This window comes from Molossus molossus, unplaced genomic scaffold (genome assembly GCF_014108415.1).
Source record: "Molossus molossus isolate mMolMol1 unplaced genomic scaffold, mMolMol1.p scaffold_m16_p_3, whole genome shotgun sequence".
Lineage (NCBI taxonomy): Eukaryota > Metazoa > Chordata > Mammalia > Chiroptera > Molossidae > Molossus > Molossus molossus.
Genome location: NW_023425366.1, coordinates 89,739,926 through 89,759,628, shown reverse-complemented (window position 1 = coordinate 89,759,628; position 19,703 = coordinate 89,739,926). Strand labels below are relative to the sequence as shown.

Sequence of the window (19,703 nt, the reverse complement as noted above, 5' to 3'; positions counted from 1 at the left end):
TAATATACAGTACGATTCAATCCCACAAAACATGTTGTGGAGTAAATATGCTCCTAGTAATTTCACAAACATTCCTTTGACTTTAGATTTATTATTTCAACTGTCTCTGGTGAGGGCGTTTCATATGCTTATAAATCTCTGCAGTTTCTTTTTGAGTTTAGTGCTACACATTACTGGAGTCTATAACTGTTAGATAAAACACATCTATCAGCAAAGGTTTAGAGACAAACATTTATACCAAGACTGTTTAAAACTTGGCAGCCTTGGTGAATAGTAAATAACAGGGACTAGGAGAGAACATGAAAAGACAGATCATTTTAATAACATATTATCTCCAAAGAATTCTTTTAAAAGGTTGCTTGAAGTGTCAAGGTTGAAACACTCCACACTCAGATCAATGCAGCATGAGGTAGGAATCATCAGGGTTTCCTAGAACCAAGTTTTAGTTCCCTTGCATAAATCCATTTTCCGTAACTTTTGGAAGACTATAATCAATGTTTAATTACTCTCCTACTTCACTCTGCAAGAACAATACACTTACCTGCCATTTCTCATCACTTCCCAGTTATACTCAAATCCACCTATGCTTCCACGTTCCCTAAATTAACTATTTTGACCACTCATTTTGGTAACTATTTGTGAAACTTCCATCACACTGAACTTCATAGAAGCATACATGATACAATTTCTGATGAACCCCCATTCCTCAGTTTTATGTGTCTAATAATACCTACCTCACAGGTGTAAAGGAAACATTGTATGAAGTTGCCTTGGATGTGGTAGGAATGCAGTGAAGGTTAGATTTCCCTTCTGGAACCTTTCTCAGGGAGCTGAGTCTCCCACGCCATACCCTCTGGCCATTGGCTTAGATGCAACAGATGTTATTGGACAGAGTTTAAACTTTTTTCTTGTACGCATCCTACCTTTGACTCTTCCTTGGGGACAGGAACCACGTATCTTCACATCTTCATTTTTGTAGCCCAGTGCCCAGCGTGGGGTCCACAAATGTCAGTGAGGCCATTCTGGTTGGTGAAGGAGCTCAGGGAGGGTGAGAACAGGGTCATCATCTCTCATTAAGAGTGTGGGCTAGTTTTGTCTAGGTGGGCAAATAAAAGCAAGATTACTTTTTAATTCCTTGAAGATTTTGTCACTGAAAGTTTGGCAGGGGCATCCCATGAAGGGGAGAATATTTGGGTAAGTGACTAGCTCCAGAAAAACTTGCTGAGCATTTTAAAGACAAGGACAATATGAAAGTCCCAGTAATTTCAACCCATCCCAAGTCTTAGCTCTAAGTGACTCCTGATGCTCTGAGGTTACTGCACGCTTTCCAGATCCTAACTGAAAGAAACTTCCAGGGGAAAACTCACCATTCAAACAGCTAGTAATGAATAAAAGCCGTGGGTGGGCATTTATTTGCTAACCATGAACTTAATGTAACACAAGTATCTGTGCTTGTTGCATTGTAGTTTGAGGGGAAGGCAGTATTTGACTCAACTAAGATGCTATTTACATGAGGGAAAAAATTAACAATGGACAAAAAAATCAAGCTTTTGAAAGACACTGAAATGAAGCTATGCGAGCCAGAATAATTTTACAAGTAGCAGAAATCTACTTGCTCTGATAACTAGGAGAAAAATATGATAAGACTATACTCATGAATCATTAATAAGTAAAACAGTCTTTCTTTGTAATAAATCAAAACTACAACAACAAAAGAAGTAAGCTACTAAAACATTATATCTCCCTTGTTTATTTTGATATTACACAAGATAACTGTCAACAAATTACCTAAACGTTTTTATAATTCATACATGCAATACATTTGCATACATTTAACATTTAGTTTTATATTTTATCACCAATTTTAATTGAAAAATTTTACACTATGATTATACCACTTCAAATACTTTCTTAAAACATGTGAGAGAGGCTATAAAAGAATGCACACAAATGAAAGTAACTGTATTTAGTAGTGACATTGATTATAAGGGACTTTTGAGGAGTAAATGACTGAGAATTTTACAAAATTGGTGAAAGGCATTGAGTCACAGTCAAGAAGCCTGATGAGCCCTGGCCAGTTTGGCTCAGCGGTTAGAGCATCGGCCTGCGATCCTGAGAGACCCGGGTTCGGTTTCCGCTAAGGGCACGTACCTCGGTTGCAGTTTGTCCCTGGCCCTGGTTGGTCGTGCGGGTGGCAGCCACTCAATGTGTCCCTTTCACATCGATGTTTCTCTTTCTTTCTCCGTCCCACTCTATCTGAACAAAAAATGGAAAAAAATGTCCTCAGGTGAGGATAAAAAAACAAAACAAAAACAGAAATGTATTGTCTCACAGTTCTGGAGGCTAAAAGTAGGAAGTCAAGGTGTTGGCATCATGTTCTCTCTGAAGGCTTTAAGGAAGGATCCTGCCTCTCCTCTTTGTAGCTTCTGGTGGTTGCCAGCAATCTTTGGCATCCCTCGGTTTGAGGACACATCACTCCAATCTGTCTTCATCTTCCCATGTTTCCTTCTCTGTGTGTCTTGGTCTGTCATCTTTTAATAAAAACACACCTTACTCCAATATGATCTCATCTCAACTTGACTATATCTGTAAAGATCCTATTTCCAAATAAGGCCACATTCACAGATGCTGAGGTTTAGGATTTCAACATATCTTTTTGGGGGACAACATTTAACCCACAAAACAAGGAAGAAATAAAACTCATTATTCATGGAATATATAGTTGGTTATGTAGAAAATCCAAAAAATTAACAGATAAAGCATTAGAATACGTTTTAAACAAAGTTTCTCGATTCAAGATTAATATACAAAATTAATTTTACTACCATAAAATAGCAACAAACAGCCTGGCCGGTGTGGTTCAGTGGTTGAGTGTCGACCCATCACCAAGAGGTTGCTGGTTTGATTCCAGGTTAGGGCACATGCCCAAGTTGTAGGCCCGATCCCCACTGGGGGCATGCAGGAGGTGGCCAATCAATGTTCTCTCATTGATGTTTCTATCTCTCTTTCCCTCTCCTTCTCTCTATAAAAATCAATAAAGAAAAAAATTGCAACAAACAGTAAATTAATTTTTTAAATTATAATTTATAAAAACATATACACACAAAAACACCTTGAAATCAATCTCACAAATATGTGTAAGACCTCTAGGCAGACAACTCTAACATGTTAAGAGAAATTAAAGAAGACCCAAATAAATGGAGGACGATTTCATGTTCATGAATTGGAAGACTCAATATCACAAATACACTGTCTTTCCAAAATAGTCTATAGATACAATGCTATCCCAATCAACATTGTAATTTATAGAAAGTAACAAGCTGATTCCAAGTTTATACAGGAGGTCAAGAACAACCAAAAACCCGTTGAACTAAGTGAGAGGACCTGTACCATTAAATATGAAGACTTATCCTAAAGCTATTTTCATTAAGACAATGTAGGGTTGGCACAAAGATAGACAAATCAGTGATACAGAATAGAGGGCCCATGGACCCACACATGTATGGACACTTGTTCTACAAAAGAAGTCTCATTACAGGTAGTGAGGAAAGAAGACTGTGCTGGGACAGTTGGATATTTGTAGGGACAAACAACTTATGTACCAAAAGAGTTACCTGTAAAAAGCCCATGAATTTCACAGACATAAATTTGAGCAAAGGAATATAGCATAATATAAGATTCCGTTCATATAAACTATAGTGTAAGAAGCCATGATTGCAGTTAATTTGAGGAGAAAAGAGTGTTAGTAATTGGGAGGGGGTACAAGAGAAATTTCTAAACAGCTGACAAATATTTCATTTCTTAAGCGGGGGTTCTAGTTGTGTTTGTGGTAATTCATTGATATGTACATTTACATTTTGTGCATTTTATTGTTATCAATCTTCTTAATTAAAATTTTAAAAAATTAGCTAGACAGATATTTGCATTCATTCAACAAATATTTATCTAGAAATCACTATAGATCAGGCATTTTACTAAATCTGGATCATCAATAGGAATAAATAAGTCTTAGAGTTATTATTGAACTTTGATAGGAGAAAGACGAAAATGATTAAAATAATGAATACAGGTAAATACGTACAATCACAGTGTGGGATACATGCTCTGACACCCTTAGCTTGCTACAAAAGGGGGACTCTTTGTTGGGTTTTATGATGATGACTATAGACACTAGATCCTTCATGGGGCTGAATTATCCAAATAATTCAGAACTGTTCTGTCCATCCCTCAAAAGTTGAGGTTACTCCTTTTGAATATAATATTGCCAATGTAATTTTAGATCTAGTCTTAGCTACACATAGGAATCCTATCTGCTTACCTGAAGAAAATCTTTGCTTGAAAGTCATGGCACTAGCTCCTAGGAAAACCAAGAGAATACTATTACTAATTTGTAATTAATTTTGGAGCTATTATTCTAAAATAAAAAAGTTCTCTTGAAGTCTTAATTTAAAAAGCATTTAGTTATTTTTTTGTTTTTTAATCCTTACCCTAGGATATATTTTCAATGATTTTTAGAGGATGAGGAAGGAAGGGGGGGGGAGAGAGAAAGAAACAGAAACATCCATCAGTTGCCTCCCAAATGCACCTGACAGGGGATTGAACCTGCAACCTAGGTTTGTGCCCTGACCAGGAATGGAACCAGCAAACTTTTGGTGTAGGGGAGGATGCTCCAATCAACTGAGCCACCTGGCCAGGGCAAAAAAGCATCGTTTTAAGTAATATTTTCTTGATTATAAAATACTTTCATTTTCTTGTTCTGGCTGGGTAGCTCAGTTGGTTAGAGCATCGGCCAGATACACCAAGGTTGTCGGTTCAATCACTGGTCAGGCACATACAAAAGCAACCAATGAATGCATAAATAAGTGGAACAACAACTCTCATCAATCCATCAATAAAAACTAAAAAAAATATACTTACTTGATTATAAAATACTTATAGCTGGGAAACCAGAAAATTACAAAGAAAACAAAAATCCATAATTCTATCACCCTAGTTACTGTAAATGTTTTGGTGCATTTCTTTCCACTGAAAAAAATCCCTTTATTTCACAGTTGAGATCAGAATGTTGATGTGATTTTTGCATTTTCCCATATCATTACACAATCTTTCTAAACATCATTCTTAAATTTGTAAAAATTATATCCCCAAATTGAATCATCGGAACGCGAGGTCATCCATCACGTGTAATCGAGTCAGCCCATCTAGGAGTCCCACATTTCAGAGAGTCGGCTCTGATACAACACTGGAACCTGGCAGCGGCCGCGGAGACCGTTCGGGGACTCGTCCGCGGAGTATCCCCGCCCAGCGGTGCTCAAACTGCCACGCAGACCAGAGCCCGCAGAGCCCTCGACTTGCCGTTGGCTCTAACATGCGCCTACGCGGTAAGTTCCTGATGCCAGGCGCACCTCTCAGCTCCTGACTCCAGCCAAGCCTGCCTCTCCGGGCACCTCGGGCACAGCAGGCGGGGCTCGCTCGGGCCTACGGGCCGGAGCTCCAACTGCGAGCGCCGCCGGGCTGCACCCCTGCAGCGAGCCTCTGGAGTCCCGAGTTCTGTCCGCCAAACTTGGGAGGAGCGAGCCCCCTGTTCCGGTCCTGCCCAGACCGTCCCATCCCTATCCCTGCCCACCCCCACCCCCACCCCACCCCACCCCGGAGCGCGCAGGCGCAGCTGGCCGGGAGTCCTGCCACCGGTCGGGAGCCTGCAGAAGCACTGGAGCGGCTGTCGCCACTGCCACCGTTCACCATGGGTTCGGGTTCCCGGCCGCTTCTACCTCTGGTGCTTCGCCTGGGGCTGGGCGTGCTCGTGATTTCTGCGGGGGCCTCGGGCGTCCGCAGGCGAGGCCCCACGGTGACAGCCAAGGTGACAGAGTGGAGGGTGCCACTTACCCTCCTGCCGGCCAGAGGGATGGGGGAGCTTTGGGGACTGGGACTTCAGTGGCGGGCAGCCAGGAGGAGGCAGAGGGTGGGGGGCAGCGGCAGAGCTGGGGAGAGGGGATCTCTGGTTCCACGGTGGTGATGGTGGTGGTGGTGACGCCCCCCCGGGATGACTTGGGGGGCGATGGCCCGAGTCCCAGCCTCGCCATTATTTGAATTTAATCTCCCTGGTCGGTGGTGGTCCGAGGTGACTAGCTCAGGGGTTAGGAGAAACTTCCGGAACCGGCGGGCCCTTTCTCCGGGAAGGAGACAGCCCGAGTACTTCCCTCGGCGTCGTGGGGACTCACTCGGGAACAGAAGCAGGAAGAATGCGGGAGGGACCGGGACAGGAGGAGGGGACACGCTCCGAGCCCAGGGATTGCAGCTGGGCCGCCGTGTCACCGCGTGGGAGAGTCCAGGTCCAGCCCCTGCGTCCGGTGGTGCCCTGCAGGCGTTACAGCCCCGCTCGAGGAGAGGCCGGTCTCTATTTAGGAACCTGGCCCTCCCCTGGGAGGGAGGTGCGCTTTCAGACTCAGCGGCTGGCGGGCAGACTCCACGTGGGATGGTGCTGGCGGCAGGCACAGGCGGCACCTGTATAACTGAAGCCAGCCTTTGGTCTCGATTAAGGAAGAAACAAACCTGCCATTCTTAGGGCTTCGGTTCTTTTCCCAGCATATTTACCCAGGGTTAGAAGATAATGGCAGGGTGCAGGGAAAGACGGAGGGAGGGAGGGAGCAAGGGAGGGAAGAGGAAATGATTTGGTTATTTGTTAATTACCACTGTTAGAAAAACTTACTGGCAGGAGTGTCTTGGAATGTGGAAGGAGGGGCAGCTCAAAAGGTCTTAACAACCAGCAGTGGAAACTAGTAGAATGTGGACCTAGTAGAATGCTTAAATCTACCATAGACCCCCACCTGAGAAGGGGGGACTCAGGGGGGTTGGGAGGGGGAGGTTAAGCCCAATGTCTGATGGAGCTGGAGTGAACCAAAAGGCCATGGGAGGCTGCCTGTGTGATACAAACTTGGCCTCATTGTTCTGAGCACTGATTCTACTCCCAGCCCCTTGACCTTTTGGGCTTATCTAGTTTTGGGTAATGGCGTTTGCAGGCCACAGAGCTGAAAGAGGGGGAGGCGGGCTTCTTCCACTCTGCAAATATATTTGGGTCTCTTCAGATACAGCCATAATCATAAAACTCGTGAAATGATGAAGGAAATAAATCCTAATGTTGATTGCGTGGCATTTAAAATACCTGAAGGATACGAAAAAACAGCCTGCTAAAAACTTAGGGAGGCAAACTTAGTGCATGAGCAGAGGCCTCTGGGCGGGAGAACCATCCTCCGCTGTTAAGGGGAGGGATTGCCTGGGACAGTGTGGCTTCAGTGCAGGGATGAGAGGGGAGTGGCTTGAGATGAGGTTGGGGGCTGGGCAGCCACAAGATCAGCAGGGCCTCAGGTCACAGTTAGGAGGGTGGGTTTTGAGGCAATTACTCTCATAATTTGAGGTCTTATTCCAAGTGCAGTTAGAACTGCCGAAGGGTTTTAAGCATGGGTTTGACAGGATCTCATATATACTTTTAAACAATTACTGTGGTCACGCAGTGGAGAATGAACTAACTGGGAGGTCATGCTGGGCTCCATGCCAGAGTCCAGATGGTGGTGGCTTGGATTAGGGTGGTAATCGGGGGAAATGGGGAGCAAGGGAGGCACTTGCAATAAATTTTGGAGGTATAACAAGACTTGCTGACAGTTTAAATAGGGGGAGGTATTAGAATTGCCAGATAAAATATAGGAGGCCCAGTTAGACGTGAATTTCAGATAAACAGTGAAGAATTTCTTAGTGAGGATGTCACCTGCAATATTTGGGAACAAGCTTCACCTAGGAAGTTTTAAACCTACCAATGCAAAGACCCACCCCGGAGCAAGTCATTCACTGTCTCTGGGGTGTGCAGCCTGGGTTGGGAACCTCTGGAAGAGGGAGCCAAGAAATGGGAAGCTGCTGGCTGCGGGAGGGGAAGAGTTGGAGCATCTCGGCCCCTGCGTGAAGGTGCTGTCCCTGAGGAGTTTCCATGGCTTCTACTCTCGGATTATGTAGGCAAGTCTCTGCAGATTCGACTCTGTTGATACTCTTTCAGTGAACTTTTTTTTTTTTAATCCTCACCCGAGGACATTTTTCCATCTTTTGTACAGATAGAGTGGGAGGGAGAGAGAGGAAGAGAGAGAGAGAGAGAGAAACATCGACGTGAAAGGGACACATCGAGTGGCTGCCACCCGCACGACCAACCAGGGCCGGGGACAAACTGCAACCGAAGTACGTGCCCTTAGCAGGAACCGAACCCGGGTCTCTCCGGACCACAGGCCGACACTCTAACCGCTGAGCCAAACTGGCCAGGGCTCAGTGAACTTTTTTAAATAACAAAATGTACTGGAAAATGGAGACGTTCGAAGTTATTTCTCTGAGTGTGGAAAAGTAGATTAATTGGCCACTGCTCTAGTGTTTTCTTTTTCCTAGCAGTCTTTTCCTTTTCCTCTGCCTTCTAAAAATAGGAATCTGTAAAGGAGGAGTGGGGTGCTGTCTCCCTGCAGGGCCCTTGAGTGGCACTCCCCTTATCCATGGATCCTGCAGCCAGGCCTCTGCCTCAGCTTCCTGCCCCGCCAGAGAGGCTCCGGTGTGGACTCTGGCTCACCGGTCTCAGAATCCACTGAACTTGTGCCTGCAGCCCTGCATTTTCCAGGAGAGCTGTGGGTTCTGTGTGGTCAGGCACCTAGAGTGTAGAAAATAATGCTGCCACCTTTCCAGCTGGGCTCTTCACAGCTTGCTGGCACTTTCCACAGTGTGGAGCGGCCACGAGACTGAGGCTGGGTGATCTTGATCTCGGGCAGGTTATCTCATGTCTCAGGCTCCATCCCTCCTGTGTGAAATGCATAGTGGATGTGATAAAGCAGGTAAAGTGCTTCGCTCTGGTTTAAGTTCCTGGTTTAAGAGGTCAATTGTTCGAGCTGTTTGTGTTATGCGCCCCTCTGCAGCAGTGCAGACCTGAAAGGAAGCATCTGGTTCACAGATGAGCATGCCCGCTCAGAGCTCGTGGGGGAGCTGCGTTTCCTTGACACCACAGCTCATTTTACTTTGGAAATGGAAGCAGGATTAACCCTAAAGGGGTTTGGGTCACGCTGCACGAGTGCCTCTTCACTCTCCCCCTACCTTTCCCACCTCCAGGGTCCCATCATTTTCAAATCACTTTCAAGGGCAGCTTTGAGGGAAAACAAGAAGTGACCGAGGGACTCATTCCTGATGCATAACATGGGATCCAAGCACCATTTCCAGGAAGCCTGCCCTGAGCCCCCACATAATCACCACCTCGAACCCATTTTATCTGAACTTGTCTCGTAAAACCTGGTTGCCCATTAGATTACAGCTACCAGTATGTTGTTTTTGTTCTAAGGGACTGTAAGCTCCGTGAGTATAGGGGCTTTCCAGTTCCCACCCCCCTTGTCCTGTCCCCAAGGGCAAAGTCAGAGATGATCTATCTCAGGGCGAGAAGGTGTAAAGTAAGAGGTTTGCCTGGCAGCCACCTTGGGCCCACCTTCACTCTGGCTAGGTGTGTGTGCCCTGGTTCTCATTTAGTATCTCCTGGCATTGAGCTGGTTAGCATTTTAAAGTCTGTAGTTGAGCTGACAATGTGCTGGGCCCTCGGGACCTAAGAAGACCTTTTCTACCAGTTAGGGGTTCCTGCCTAGGTTGAGAGAGCCTTATTAACGATAAATCGTGGTCTAATTGGACGCAGCCTCGGACTGAAATTTTGGCTTTCACGCTCCTGGTTCGAAAGTCACTTAACCTCCCTAATCCTCACTTTTCTCCTTTGCAAACGGATGGGAATAGTACCTGCCTCTTCCCGCAGGATGTGGCGAGGATTAATGATACAAGATGTAAGTAAAGCGCTTTGAGACACCACTGACATGGTCATGTTTTCTTCCTTCCTCCTTCCTCCTTCTTCCTCCAGTTTCTCCCCCGCGATTTCAGTGCCTCGGCCCTCTCGTCCGTCCTTGCGGTCCCTCAGCCACCACCCCAGTGCAGGACATAGCACCTCATTCTTGAACTGGCCTGAGCCCCCAGATTCTCCTTCCCCTGTCCCCCACTTGAGTAATGTTCCCAAAGTCTCCTTTGGGTCTTATTCTTTACCTTCTCTCTGTTGCCTCCCCCAAACCCTTCTGCCTTCTGGGACTGGTGAGGGTCTCCCTTCCCAGCTGGTAGGTCAGAAGGGCTATGCTGTTTCTCTGGCATACGGACCACATTTCCTTCCTTGGTGCTTTGGTTCCAGAAAGAGCTCTGCAGGTGGGGCTGGGGCCCACTCGTGTCCCTGGGCGCTGCTCCCTCCCACCTGCACCTCCAGGATGCCTGGGGATAGTGCTCTTGGGTGCTTGTCACCTGCTGCCTTGTTCTGTGGTTTCCTCTTTGTCCATCTCTTGATTCAAGCTACCGCATGACAGGGACTGTCTTGTAACTTCACACTGCCTTTGACATAGATCTTTGATAAATGCTTGCTGACTAAATAAGGTTTTTCCGTTTCCTTAGTGTTGGGAAAACTCTGCTATATTTTCTTGCTGTCCATCACTCATGAGGTTAAAGGATACCACCGTTTGAGGAAAAAATCGTATTAACCTGTGTGCTAGGCCATATGAAGGGAAATAAGTTTGTTTATTTCTTTAGTTATGCTGGGTGACGGGCACTTCTCTCCATCTTCTCATGCTTCCCAGATTTTATTCTCTTTGCTTTCTACATATTCAGGGGTTCTATTTGCTCGTCTTTATTGTAAAAGGCCAGCAAGCTTTTCTAGTATCTTATTCGGTGTTTATTTTTTTATCCTCACCCAAGGAACTTTTCCACTTTTGTTCCGGTAGAGTGGGAGGGAGAGAGAGGAAGAGAGAGAGAGAGAGAAACGTCAGTGTGAAGGGACACATCGAGTGGTTGCCTCCCGCACGACCTCAACAAAGGCCAGGGAAGAACTGCAACCGAGGTACATGTCCTTGACTGGAATCGAACCCGAGACTCATTGGTCCCCAGGCTAACGCTTTAACCCTGGAGCCAAACCAGCCAGGGCTATTGTATTTCTTTAAAAGGACCTCCCTGATTCTTCCTGGTGCTGCTTCATTGTTGCCTGTTATAGAATTTACTGCTTGGCTTGGAAATCCCTTTGGCAAAATGGCTTCTCTCTTTCTCTTTTTTTCTTAATCCTCACCCAAGGATATTTTTTTCCATTGATTTTTAGAGAGAGTGGAAGGGAGGGAAGCGGCGGAGAGAGGGAGGGAGAGAGAGAGAGAGACATCAGTGTGAGAGACATCGATTGGCTGACTCCCGCATGCACCCCAGTTGGGGCCAGGGATCAAACCCATAACCCAGGTGTGTGTCCTTGACCAAGAATTGAACCTGCGACCCTTCGGTGCAAGGGCTGATGCTCTAACCACTGAGCTCACTGGCCAGGGAGAAGCGGCTTCTCTTTGACACCAGCTCTGGGACCAGGCTCACACATGTGCGTTCCGACCAGGTAGCGTTGCTCTTTTACGGCACCGCCTCCTCTCAGGGTCTCTTCTGCATTCCGTATAGTTCTACTGGATAAATACGAACACAGTTTTCGCTGCCATGTAAAAACTGTAAAACGCCACATGGAACACTAAATATCACGTCACTCGTGACAGACGGGCTGATGTATTGGCAGAAGCTCTGAAGGTAGACAGTCTTTACTTGGCGATTTTCCTAAACTGCAAGACATCTTTTTTCTTTGACAACCCTTCTTACACTTTCTAAAGCCTTCCTTTGAATGTCTTCTTTTACCCATTCAAACATTAAATTCGTTCATATAATCTAAACTCGCTAATAGAATGCCCTTCGACTCCATGGCCTTTTCAGGCGTTCTGTCTCAAAATCATCCTCACATGGTGACTTGTGAAGCGAAATGTATGATTTCATTTCAGATGAAAAGTTTGTTTTTTCCCCAAAAAAGTCCAAGACAACTTTTAAAGTTTATCTGCAAAAAAGCGACTCCCACTCCCTTCGGGAGATGTGTTTTCTCTTCTGTCCTAAAATGTTGTGACAGAAAAAGAACACGTGTTACTTGCGCAGCCTGAGGACTGAATTCAGCACTTCAGCGTACGGGGAACGGTTTTGTCAGGACCTGAGTGTAACGTTTGCTGTACTTTGAATGAGGCTGGGGACCTGGTGCCTCACTATGCTTGGGAGTAAGGGGCAGGCCTTTGGGGACTGATCATTTTGATCATCTTTTGCAGTCCCCTTGACCACATACATCTAATGAGATCTCACTGGGAATTTGACCCTTTTTGAAGTTACAAAAAAATAAATCTGAATGGCTAGCCTATTTATCTCCTCACCAGCATTTTTTTTTCTTCTGCCAAGACTAGAGAGTTACCTTTCAGAAGAGACAGTTTCCTCGCTAACCTTCATCCGTACTGTGGGGAATGGGAAGGGGCAGCCGAGCTGGTCGGGGTGTGTGGAGGCGTGGAATTCCGAAGACGCCACTGGCTGGCTGACAGTATTGAGTCAGACTTTAAATCCAGTACTTACCACAGTCTCTGGCCCATAGGTGGTGTTCCATAAATGTTTGTTGAATGAATATTTGTGAGTGAAATGCACCCACAAAAAGGAATTAAAAGTTCCTTTAACTTATGTTATGCTCCTTCGTGACCCCTTTGTGAAATACTGGCGGGCAGGGCTTTCGTCTGTGGATCAATTCACAGATTTTCACTTTCACTTACCTTGTGTCTGTGGCTTTTCCACGTAACCTTGTGCTCTTTCAACCACATGCAGGTTTTCTTTGATGTGAGGATTGGAGACAAAGACGTTGGCAGAATTGTGATCGGCCTCTTTGGAAAAGTTGTGCCCAAGACTGTGGAAAATTTTGTTGCTTTGGCAACAGGAGAGGTATGTCTCAGCTCTGTCTCCTTTGTGCATAGATCAGATCATCCTTCTAAGCTAAGATAAAGATGGTTTCTGGGGAAAAAAATTAGTAGGTCAGATGGACCTGAGACATCTTATAATAGTTTACTTCATTTTTGTATAAAATCTGTGTTCTTCAGGCCCTCGGTGGCCTAGGCTTCTGGAAATCAAGAGGAAACAATTGTCAAGTGAAAATGCAGATTGCTCTGTTTTCACTCTTTCACATTAATATTTCCATAGTTTGTCAGTCTACTTATGTATTGATTTGGTCGGTTAACGGTACATTTCTAACGGTAAATCATTGCAGGGACCTCATCAAGGTCTGTAGGTATTTTGTATAATTTTCTCATTTTGTCATTTCCAGATAAACACTGGGGTTTATCTTTCAGTGTGGGTTATATCTACTTGTGTATTCAATTGACATAATCTCTTTAGAAAGGATATGGATATAAAGGAAGCAAATTTCATCGCGTCATCAAAGATTTCATGATTCAAGGAGGAGACTTCACCAACGGAGATGGCACAGGCGGTAACATTGTCTTTCTTGTTTTTCCTTTCCTGCTTAACAAACTGAACCCTAAAATTAAGCCAGTACATTCACACCCAGCATATTGGGTTCCCAGATTTAAGGAACTAAGTCATAACGACCACCAAACTTATTCTTTAGGAAGGATAGAGTTTTGGGGGCCAAATCTTGGTAGATAATGAATGAAGAAGACTTCCTAATTTTAAACGGTATTTCTTTGGTGTTCATTATCTTTCCACAGTGGAAATACATTTATTTATTTAGACTATTTTGCAGTTATAAAAATACTAGATTATTAGTATGGTGGATATTAAACTGTTAACTTTGAAAAAAATCCTAGGCTATTTTCTAGCCCTATAGCTAATTTTATGTTTATTGCAATGATTCATGTATAACAAAATGTCCACCATTAAATGCTTGGACTTGCCAGGCACTTTAGGAAGAGTACTTTTAGTCCTTGCAAAAAAATGCTGCGAGCTGTGAGGGTGTAGCATGGAGCAGGTAACTTGGATGAACGGGGTGGCTAAGGATGAGCGGGGAACAATCCGAGCTGCGGCAGAGCTGGGACTCACTGGGAAAGCCTGCAGCTCAAGGGCCAGTCCCCTCGGGACGAACATCCCGCTGTCCTGCCCTTGGGCCCAGCAGGAATAGTGACTGAGCTTTACTGTTTCCTTTTCTACATTTCTCCCTCTCTGCCTCCCCTGCCCAGAGTGTGTGTGCATGTGTGTGTGCAAGTGTGTGCACACACGTCTTTAGGTCAGATTCCCTGAATTCTGGAGATAGGACCTTGTGGATCGCTTAATTTAGCCTAGACTCCTCTGTGGGCAGAGCTGTCCTGCCAGGTCACCTCATATGTCACTGACCAACCGGCCATATAGTGCTTGCCTGTGATATCCACTTCTGGTCCTCCTCACTGAGCCGAGGGACAAGGAGCCCTGCAGACGGGGAGCAGGTGAGCATGACAGGCACTCAAGGTGTTGGAGGAGGGAACATACACTTCTCGTGGTCTGTACTGTTTTATGGGGAAAATGTGTTCTGCTCCATCTGCTGCTTTGCTAGAACTCCAGCCCACGTGCCTGCTTTTGGTTCTTCTGTTCAAGGTTGGATCACTGCGTGTTCCCAATTGCCATCACCCTCTGTATTTTGACGAGCCCTGACGTCACTGTGCCTGAGGACTTCCAGGCTGGCCGCCACTGCTCTTAGTGCTGAGGCAGCAGAGTACACCTGCCTTAGAGTCAGAGAGCCAGATGGCTAAGTTCTGTCCTGCCGTTTTCAAGTCTTGTAAGCTGGGCTCCTCATTGCAGACAGGATTGCTCTGAGAATTAGCTAAGGGTGTTTATTAAGTGCTTCGTGTGCCCTGTCTGGATGCTGCGGTAGGAGTGACCCAGGGCAAGGGCCCTGAACCACGAGGATGGCTTTTCCACCTTTCAGTCTGGCTTTACGATGACACCCTGCCCTTTAGTTCCTGCTCATTTCACAGTGAAATCACTGAGCGGCTTGGTCAGGGTTCGGGCCTTGGTTTGAGGCCAGAGGCTATCCTGCCATCTTGTGTCAGATTTAAGACTTTGTGTTTGTTTCAGACCCTGATGCTCTGCTTCCGGAAGGAGTTAATTCTGTGCTGTCCTTCACTTCTCCTTATATTTTACCATCTTTTCCCCATTTCCCGCTCTTATCAGGCTCTATTTACCAGTTCTACTAAAACCTTGTTTCCCTTTGAAGAACTGACTTTTATATAACATCTGTTGATTCTCTTCTTTCTTGTTCTGTCTCCCCAGGTATAAGCATTTATGGTGAGACTTTTCCAGATGAGAACTTCAAACTGAAGCATTATGGCATCGGGTGGGTCAGCATGGCCAATGCCGGGCCCGACACCAATGGCTCTCAGTTCTTCATCACCTTGACCAAGCCCTCCTGGTTGGATGGCAAGCACGTGGTGTTTGGAAAAGTCATTGATGGAATGGTAACTTGATGCATTATTTTTCTCATTCAAAGCTTTATATTTATAATGAGAGCACTTTCGATGACTTATCTGAACCTTAAGATGTGCTTGTTAGCGATCCATCATTATATGCTGACTGGCCTCTTCAAAGGTGAATCAGTTATAAGTGGAATGGTGTTTTAATTGTTAGGAGCATTGGGGCAGAAGCTGAGGACTTGACATGGAAGTTGAGTACTTAAGCTAATATAGCTCACTACTTATAATTAGAAACTCATTTTAATGTAACCAAATGAAACCAGGACCCTGTGTGCGCATACAATGGAATATTGTTCAGCCATAAAAAAGAAGGAAATCTTGTCTCATGCTACAACATGGATGAAATTGGAGAATGTTATGTTAACTGAAATAAACCAGTCATAAAATGACTGTATAATTCCACTTATATGAGGCATCTAAAGAAGTCAAAAACATAGAAACACAAAGTAGAATAGTGGCTGCCGGGGGTTCTGAGGAGGAGGAGTTGGTGTTCAGCGGGTATAGAGTTTCAGTTTTGCAAGATGCAAAAGTTCTGGGGATTAGTTGCACTACAGTGTGAATATATTTAACAGTACCAAACTGTACTCTTAGAAATGGATAAGATGTAAATATTATGTTATGTGTTTCTTACCACAATTAAAAATACAATTTAAAAAATCCTAGCACCCATGCATTTTAGTCCAGACAGAAGTCACCTTTAAAGACACATAATACGTAGCATCCAAAATTACTAAAGAGATTTTAAATTTATGCTGCTGTCTCAAAAAAATATCAAAGGTGTACAGTTCATAATCTGTAGGAACACATCTTAAGATCTTTATTCTTTCCCACTTTCAATATTTCCCCTCCTTAGCAACCACCCAAAGTAACTCTCAACGCCTGGACTGGCAGTTGTAAGGTCTGCCCAACCCAAGCCTGGACCATCCTTGTCTTCTCTCATATTTCATTTTGTTTTGTTTTCATGTGAGTTGTTATACTCACTCCCCCATCCAGAGGTAAATAAACCGATATCATGCATTGCAAGTTTCCCACAACTTCTGCTATTCTTTTTTTTTTTTTTTTTAAATATGTTTTTATTGATTTTTAGAGAGAGAGGAAGGGAGAGGGAGAGAAAGAAACATCCATCAGCTGCCTCCTGCAAACCCCCTACTGGGGATTGAACCCACAACCTAGGCATGTGCCCTGACCAGGAATTGGGAATCAGGTCAGCAGTCTTTTGGTGCATGGAATGAAGCTCAACCAACTGAGCCACACTGGCAGGGTTCCACCCACTATTCTGATTCTATCCAATGGAAAGCCAGAAAATGAGCTGGCCAACTCAGAGTCTCCCTTGCAAAGACAGGAAGTGCCCAACCTGCATCATCAAAGATAGAATTCTCATTAGCAGTGGGATGAGAAAGAAATAGGCCAAATACATATCACTGAATATCTCACTTTACATCCCATCACATCAAGGACATGCCTATATTCTCATGAGCTGTAATTGTCCTGAAAAGAATCTAGCCTTAAAGGATAACGAACGCCAGCTCCCCTCACGTCTCTTATTGAACTTTGCTTTTGAAATGAGCTGAACACGGGCACGCCTGTGTCAGATAAGTCTGGGTTTGGACCATTGGGCTTACCAGGTTCTAAATAGTTTCGATGTAAACTGATTCGTTCATCCATTGAATGAATATTTATTAATGCAACATCAGCTAAGCTGTAAGAAAACCGAAGAGTACAAGTTTTGGGTGTTCTTCTTCTGGTCATGGTTTTTCTTCTAGTCCTCTAGATCTTAGGTCTTGTTGCCCGAATTGCAGCAACAATTTCCTTCTGTCCACTGCCATGCCTCCTGGGAGACCTGCTGCCTGGTCTCAGGGCAACAGTCCTTAACATTTTATGGGTTATAAACTTCTTTGAGAAACGAATGAAGACCATAGACTTTCTTTCCAGGAAAGAAAAAAGAAAAGTATGTGTATGTTTTATACAGTTTCAGGGAATTTAGAGAATCTCCTGAATTCCATCCCTTGATTCTCCAGAGATGACCTGGGTTGTATTAACAAAGCAACCCGGATGATCTCTGGACCTCACCTCAGAGGTATAGAAGCAGAACCTCCAGAGATGGGCCCACAAATAAGCATCTTAAAATTGTGGCAAAATATACATACCATGGCAATTTCTATTCTAACCATTAAATAAGCATTTTTTTAAAGTGCCACAGGTAATTCGGATGTGTGGTCACTGCTTTAGGTACACATGGGTATGCACACAGTCTATTTAGAAACATATATTAGAAGAATGCTGGCCTTTTATCTTAAATTGATCTAAGTCAGCGGAAGTTGCAGTGTTTGTCACCACGTGCAAGGCACTCAGACACTGTGTTGCTACTTTTGTGTCAACCGTGCTTGGGAAACACCAGAAGCCAGCTTCCCCAGTCCCTGGCCAGTCCTCCCTCCTTCAGCGCGACACGAGGTGGTACATGGGCCTGTACAATCTCCCGTGGTAGAGAAAGGGGCCTGTACACTGTGGGATTGGGGTCACATTAGGGTTGGACTCAACCTATGGGTTAATGGCTTGGTTCAGTTTTAAAACGGACAAACCCGAATGAGCTCCACTTCTAAATCTGCTTTCCGGCCCATTTGATGGTGCCTGGACCTATGACAGGTGGAGCTGAAAAGGGCTCAGGCTCCATGTTAACTGTTACTTAGGGTTGTAACAAGTGAGTGGAAATACCTTTTATTAGAGGTAGGTATTTACAACAACATCTAATTTTTTTAAAAAATAAAATGCTTATACAAAGAAGTGAGGAAATATGTAAATATGTTCTTTAATTAGCAAGGTAGTGGGTAAATTTTATTATGTTACATATACATTTTCTGAATGTTCTAAGATTTCCATGGTTAGCTTGCATGGTTCTGTAATCATAGAAAACACACACACACACACAAACTTACCTCCCACTTGGGCATTTAGACTTGACATTGATTTCACGTTTCGATTGCCGGACTTGCCGGTCAGAAGTGAACCACGGCTCTCCTTTCCTCTCCCCAGACCGTGGTCCACTCCATAGAACTTCAGGCAACCGATGGGCACGACCGTCCTCTCACCGACTGCTCCGTCGTGAACAGTGGCAAGATAGACGTGAAAACGCCCTTCGTGGTTGAGGTCCCCGACTGGTGATGCAGCTGGCAGAAAACAAGGAACATGCGCTATCAGAAAGTGCGTGTGTGTGTGTGTGTGTGTGTGTGTGTGTGTGTGTGTGTGTCTTTCGAGTCTTCAAAGTTACTGTTTTGCTTTGTCTTGTTACTTTCTTGCATTTTCCACTCCAGATCGCAGGAGAGTTGTAAAAACCAACCATTCAGAGTTTACTTTGCATGAACTTTGTTAAATTACTTGTTTAGGGACTTTGTACTTCAAAGACATATCCCCTTCCTTCATTGGTGCTGTTTTTGAACTAGAAAATTTTGTATTAGCTATTTTCCTTTGAAGAACACAATCATTATTTTGCTGAATTGTGATCCCCAAATTAAGTGATGCTGAAGATTTGTCAGGAAAAGGTGGGGGCGTGAAGTGTATTATTTTATATTTAATCAGAAATTCTTTTTAGGTAAAGGGAGATTTGATTAGTTTAATCTGATATATGTCATAGGGACCTTTACCTGGTGAAAGGTGCTTTTGATGTTCTCTATTATTAAATACTTTTTATATAGATCAACTCTTTTTGCAATACTTTTTTAAAAATTTGAAGTTCTTTTAAAAAATTAATGTATAAAATATACACACACTAATGTCAACAATTAATAGATCAGAGAGGATCCTATAAATTAAAGCACTAACACAATTGGATAATTTGGGCTAAGAATGCACAGAAACAATGTCCATCTGCATCCCAAAAACTTGAGCTGATTATTAATTTTTACTAAATACAGCATTTTTTGAAAGTTCTCTTGAGTCCAGTTGCAACAAGAAGGAATCTTTTGCCCCGGCTGGTTTGACTCAGCGGTTAGAGCATCAGCCTGAGGTCCGGAGAGTCCCAGGTTCGGTTCCTGCTAAGGGCACATACCTCAGTTGCAGTTTCTCCCTGGCCCCAGTTGGGGTCATGTGGGCGGCAACCACTCGATGTGTCTCTTTCACATGGATGTTTCTCTCTCTCTCTTCCTCCCTCTCTCCCTCCCGCTCTGAGGATAAATGCAAAAATGTCCTCAGGTGAGGATGAAAAAAAAGAAGGAATCTTTTTTTTTTTTAACTTAAATTAGATGAGAAAGTAAAATCTTGTTGGGGCCTTGTTGTAATATACCAGGCTGTCACAGTCTGTGCCGGACCTCTGTTCAAACGGGAGTAGTATCTGTTAGAAAACAGCCTATT

At 44.3% G+C, this 19,703-nt stretch overlaps 1 protein-coding gene across 1 annotated transcript; it reads left to right on the top strand.

The window, feature by feature from the left end:
* Nucleotides 1–5,696: 5,696 nt before the first annotated feature.
* PPIC (peptidylprolyl isomerase C) lies at nt 5,697–18,608 on the top strand. Its single transcript, XM_036280206.1, has 5 exons — nt 5,697–5,860; nt 12,730–12,843; nt 13,294–13,387; nt 15,160–15,344; nt 18,390–18,608. The coding sequence occupies exons 1-5, from the start codon at nt 5,744–5,746 to the stop codon at nt 18,516–18,518; spliced, it is 639 nt and encodes a 212-aa protein (XP_036136099.1). The 5' UTR covers nt 5,697–5,743; the 3' UTR covers nt 18,519–18,608.
* The last annotated feature ends 1,095 nt before the right edge of the window (nt 18,609–19,703 follow it).

Excerpts from the sequence above, each read along its gene's own strand:
- PPIC (XM_036280206.1), top strand. The coding sequence starts at position 5,744 with ATGGGTTCGGGTTCCCGGCCGCTTCTACCTCTGGTGCTTCGCCTGGGG. Across the intron at positions 12,844-13,293 it reads TTGCTTTGGCAACAGGAGAG|AAAGGATATGGATATAAAGG; the intron begins GTATGTCTCAGC and ends TAATCTCTTTAG. Across the intron at positions 15,345-18,389 it reads GAAAAGTCATTGATGGAATG|ACCGTGGTCCACTCCATAGA; the intron begins GTAACTTGATGC and ends TCCTCTCCCCAG.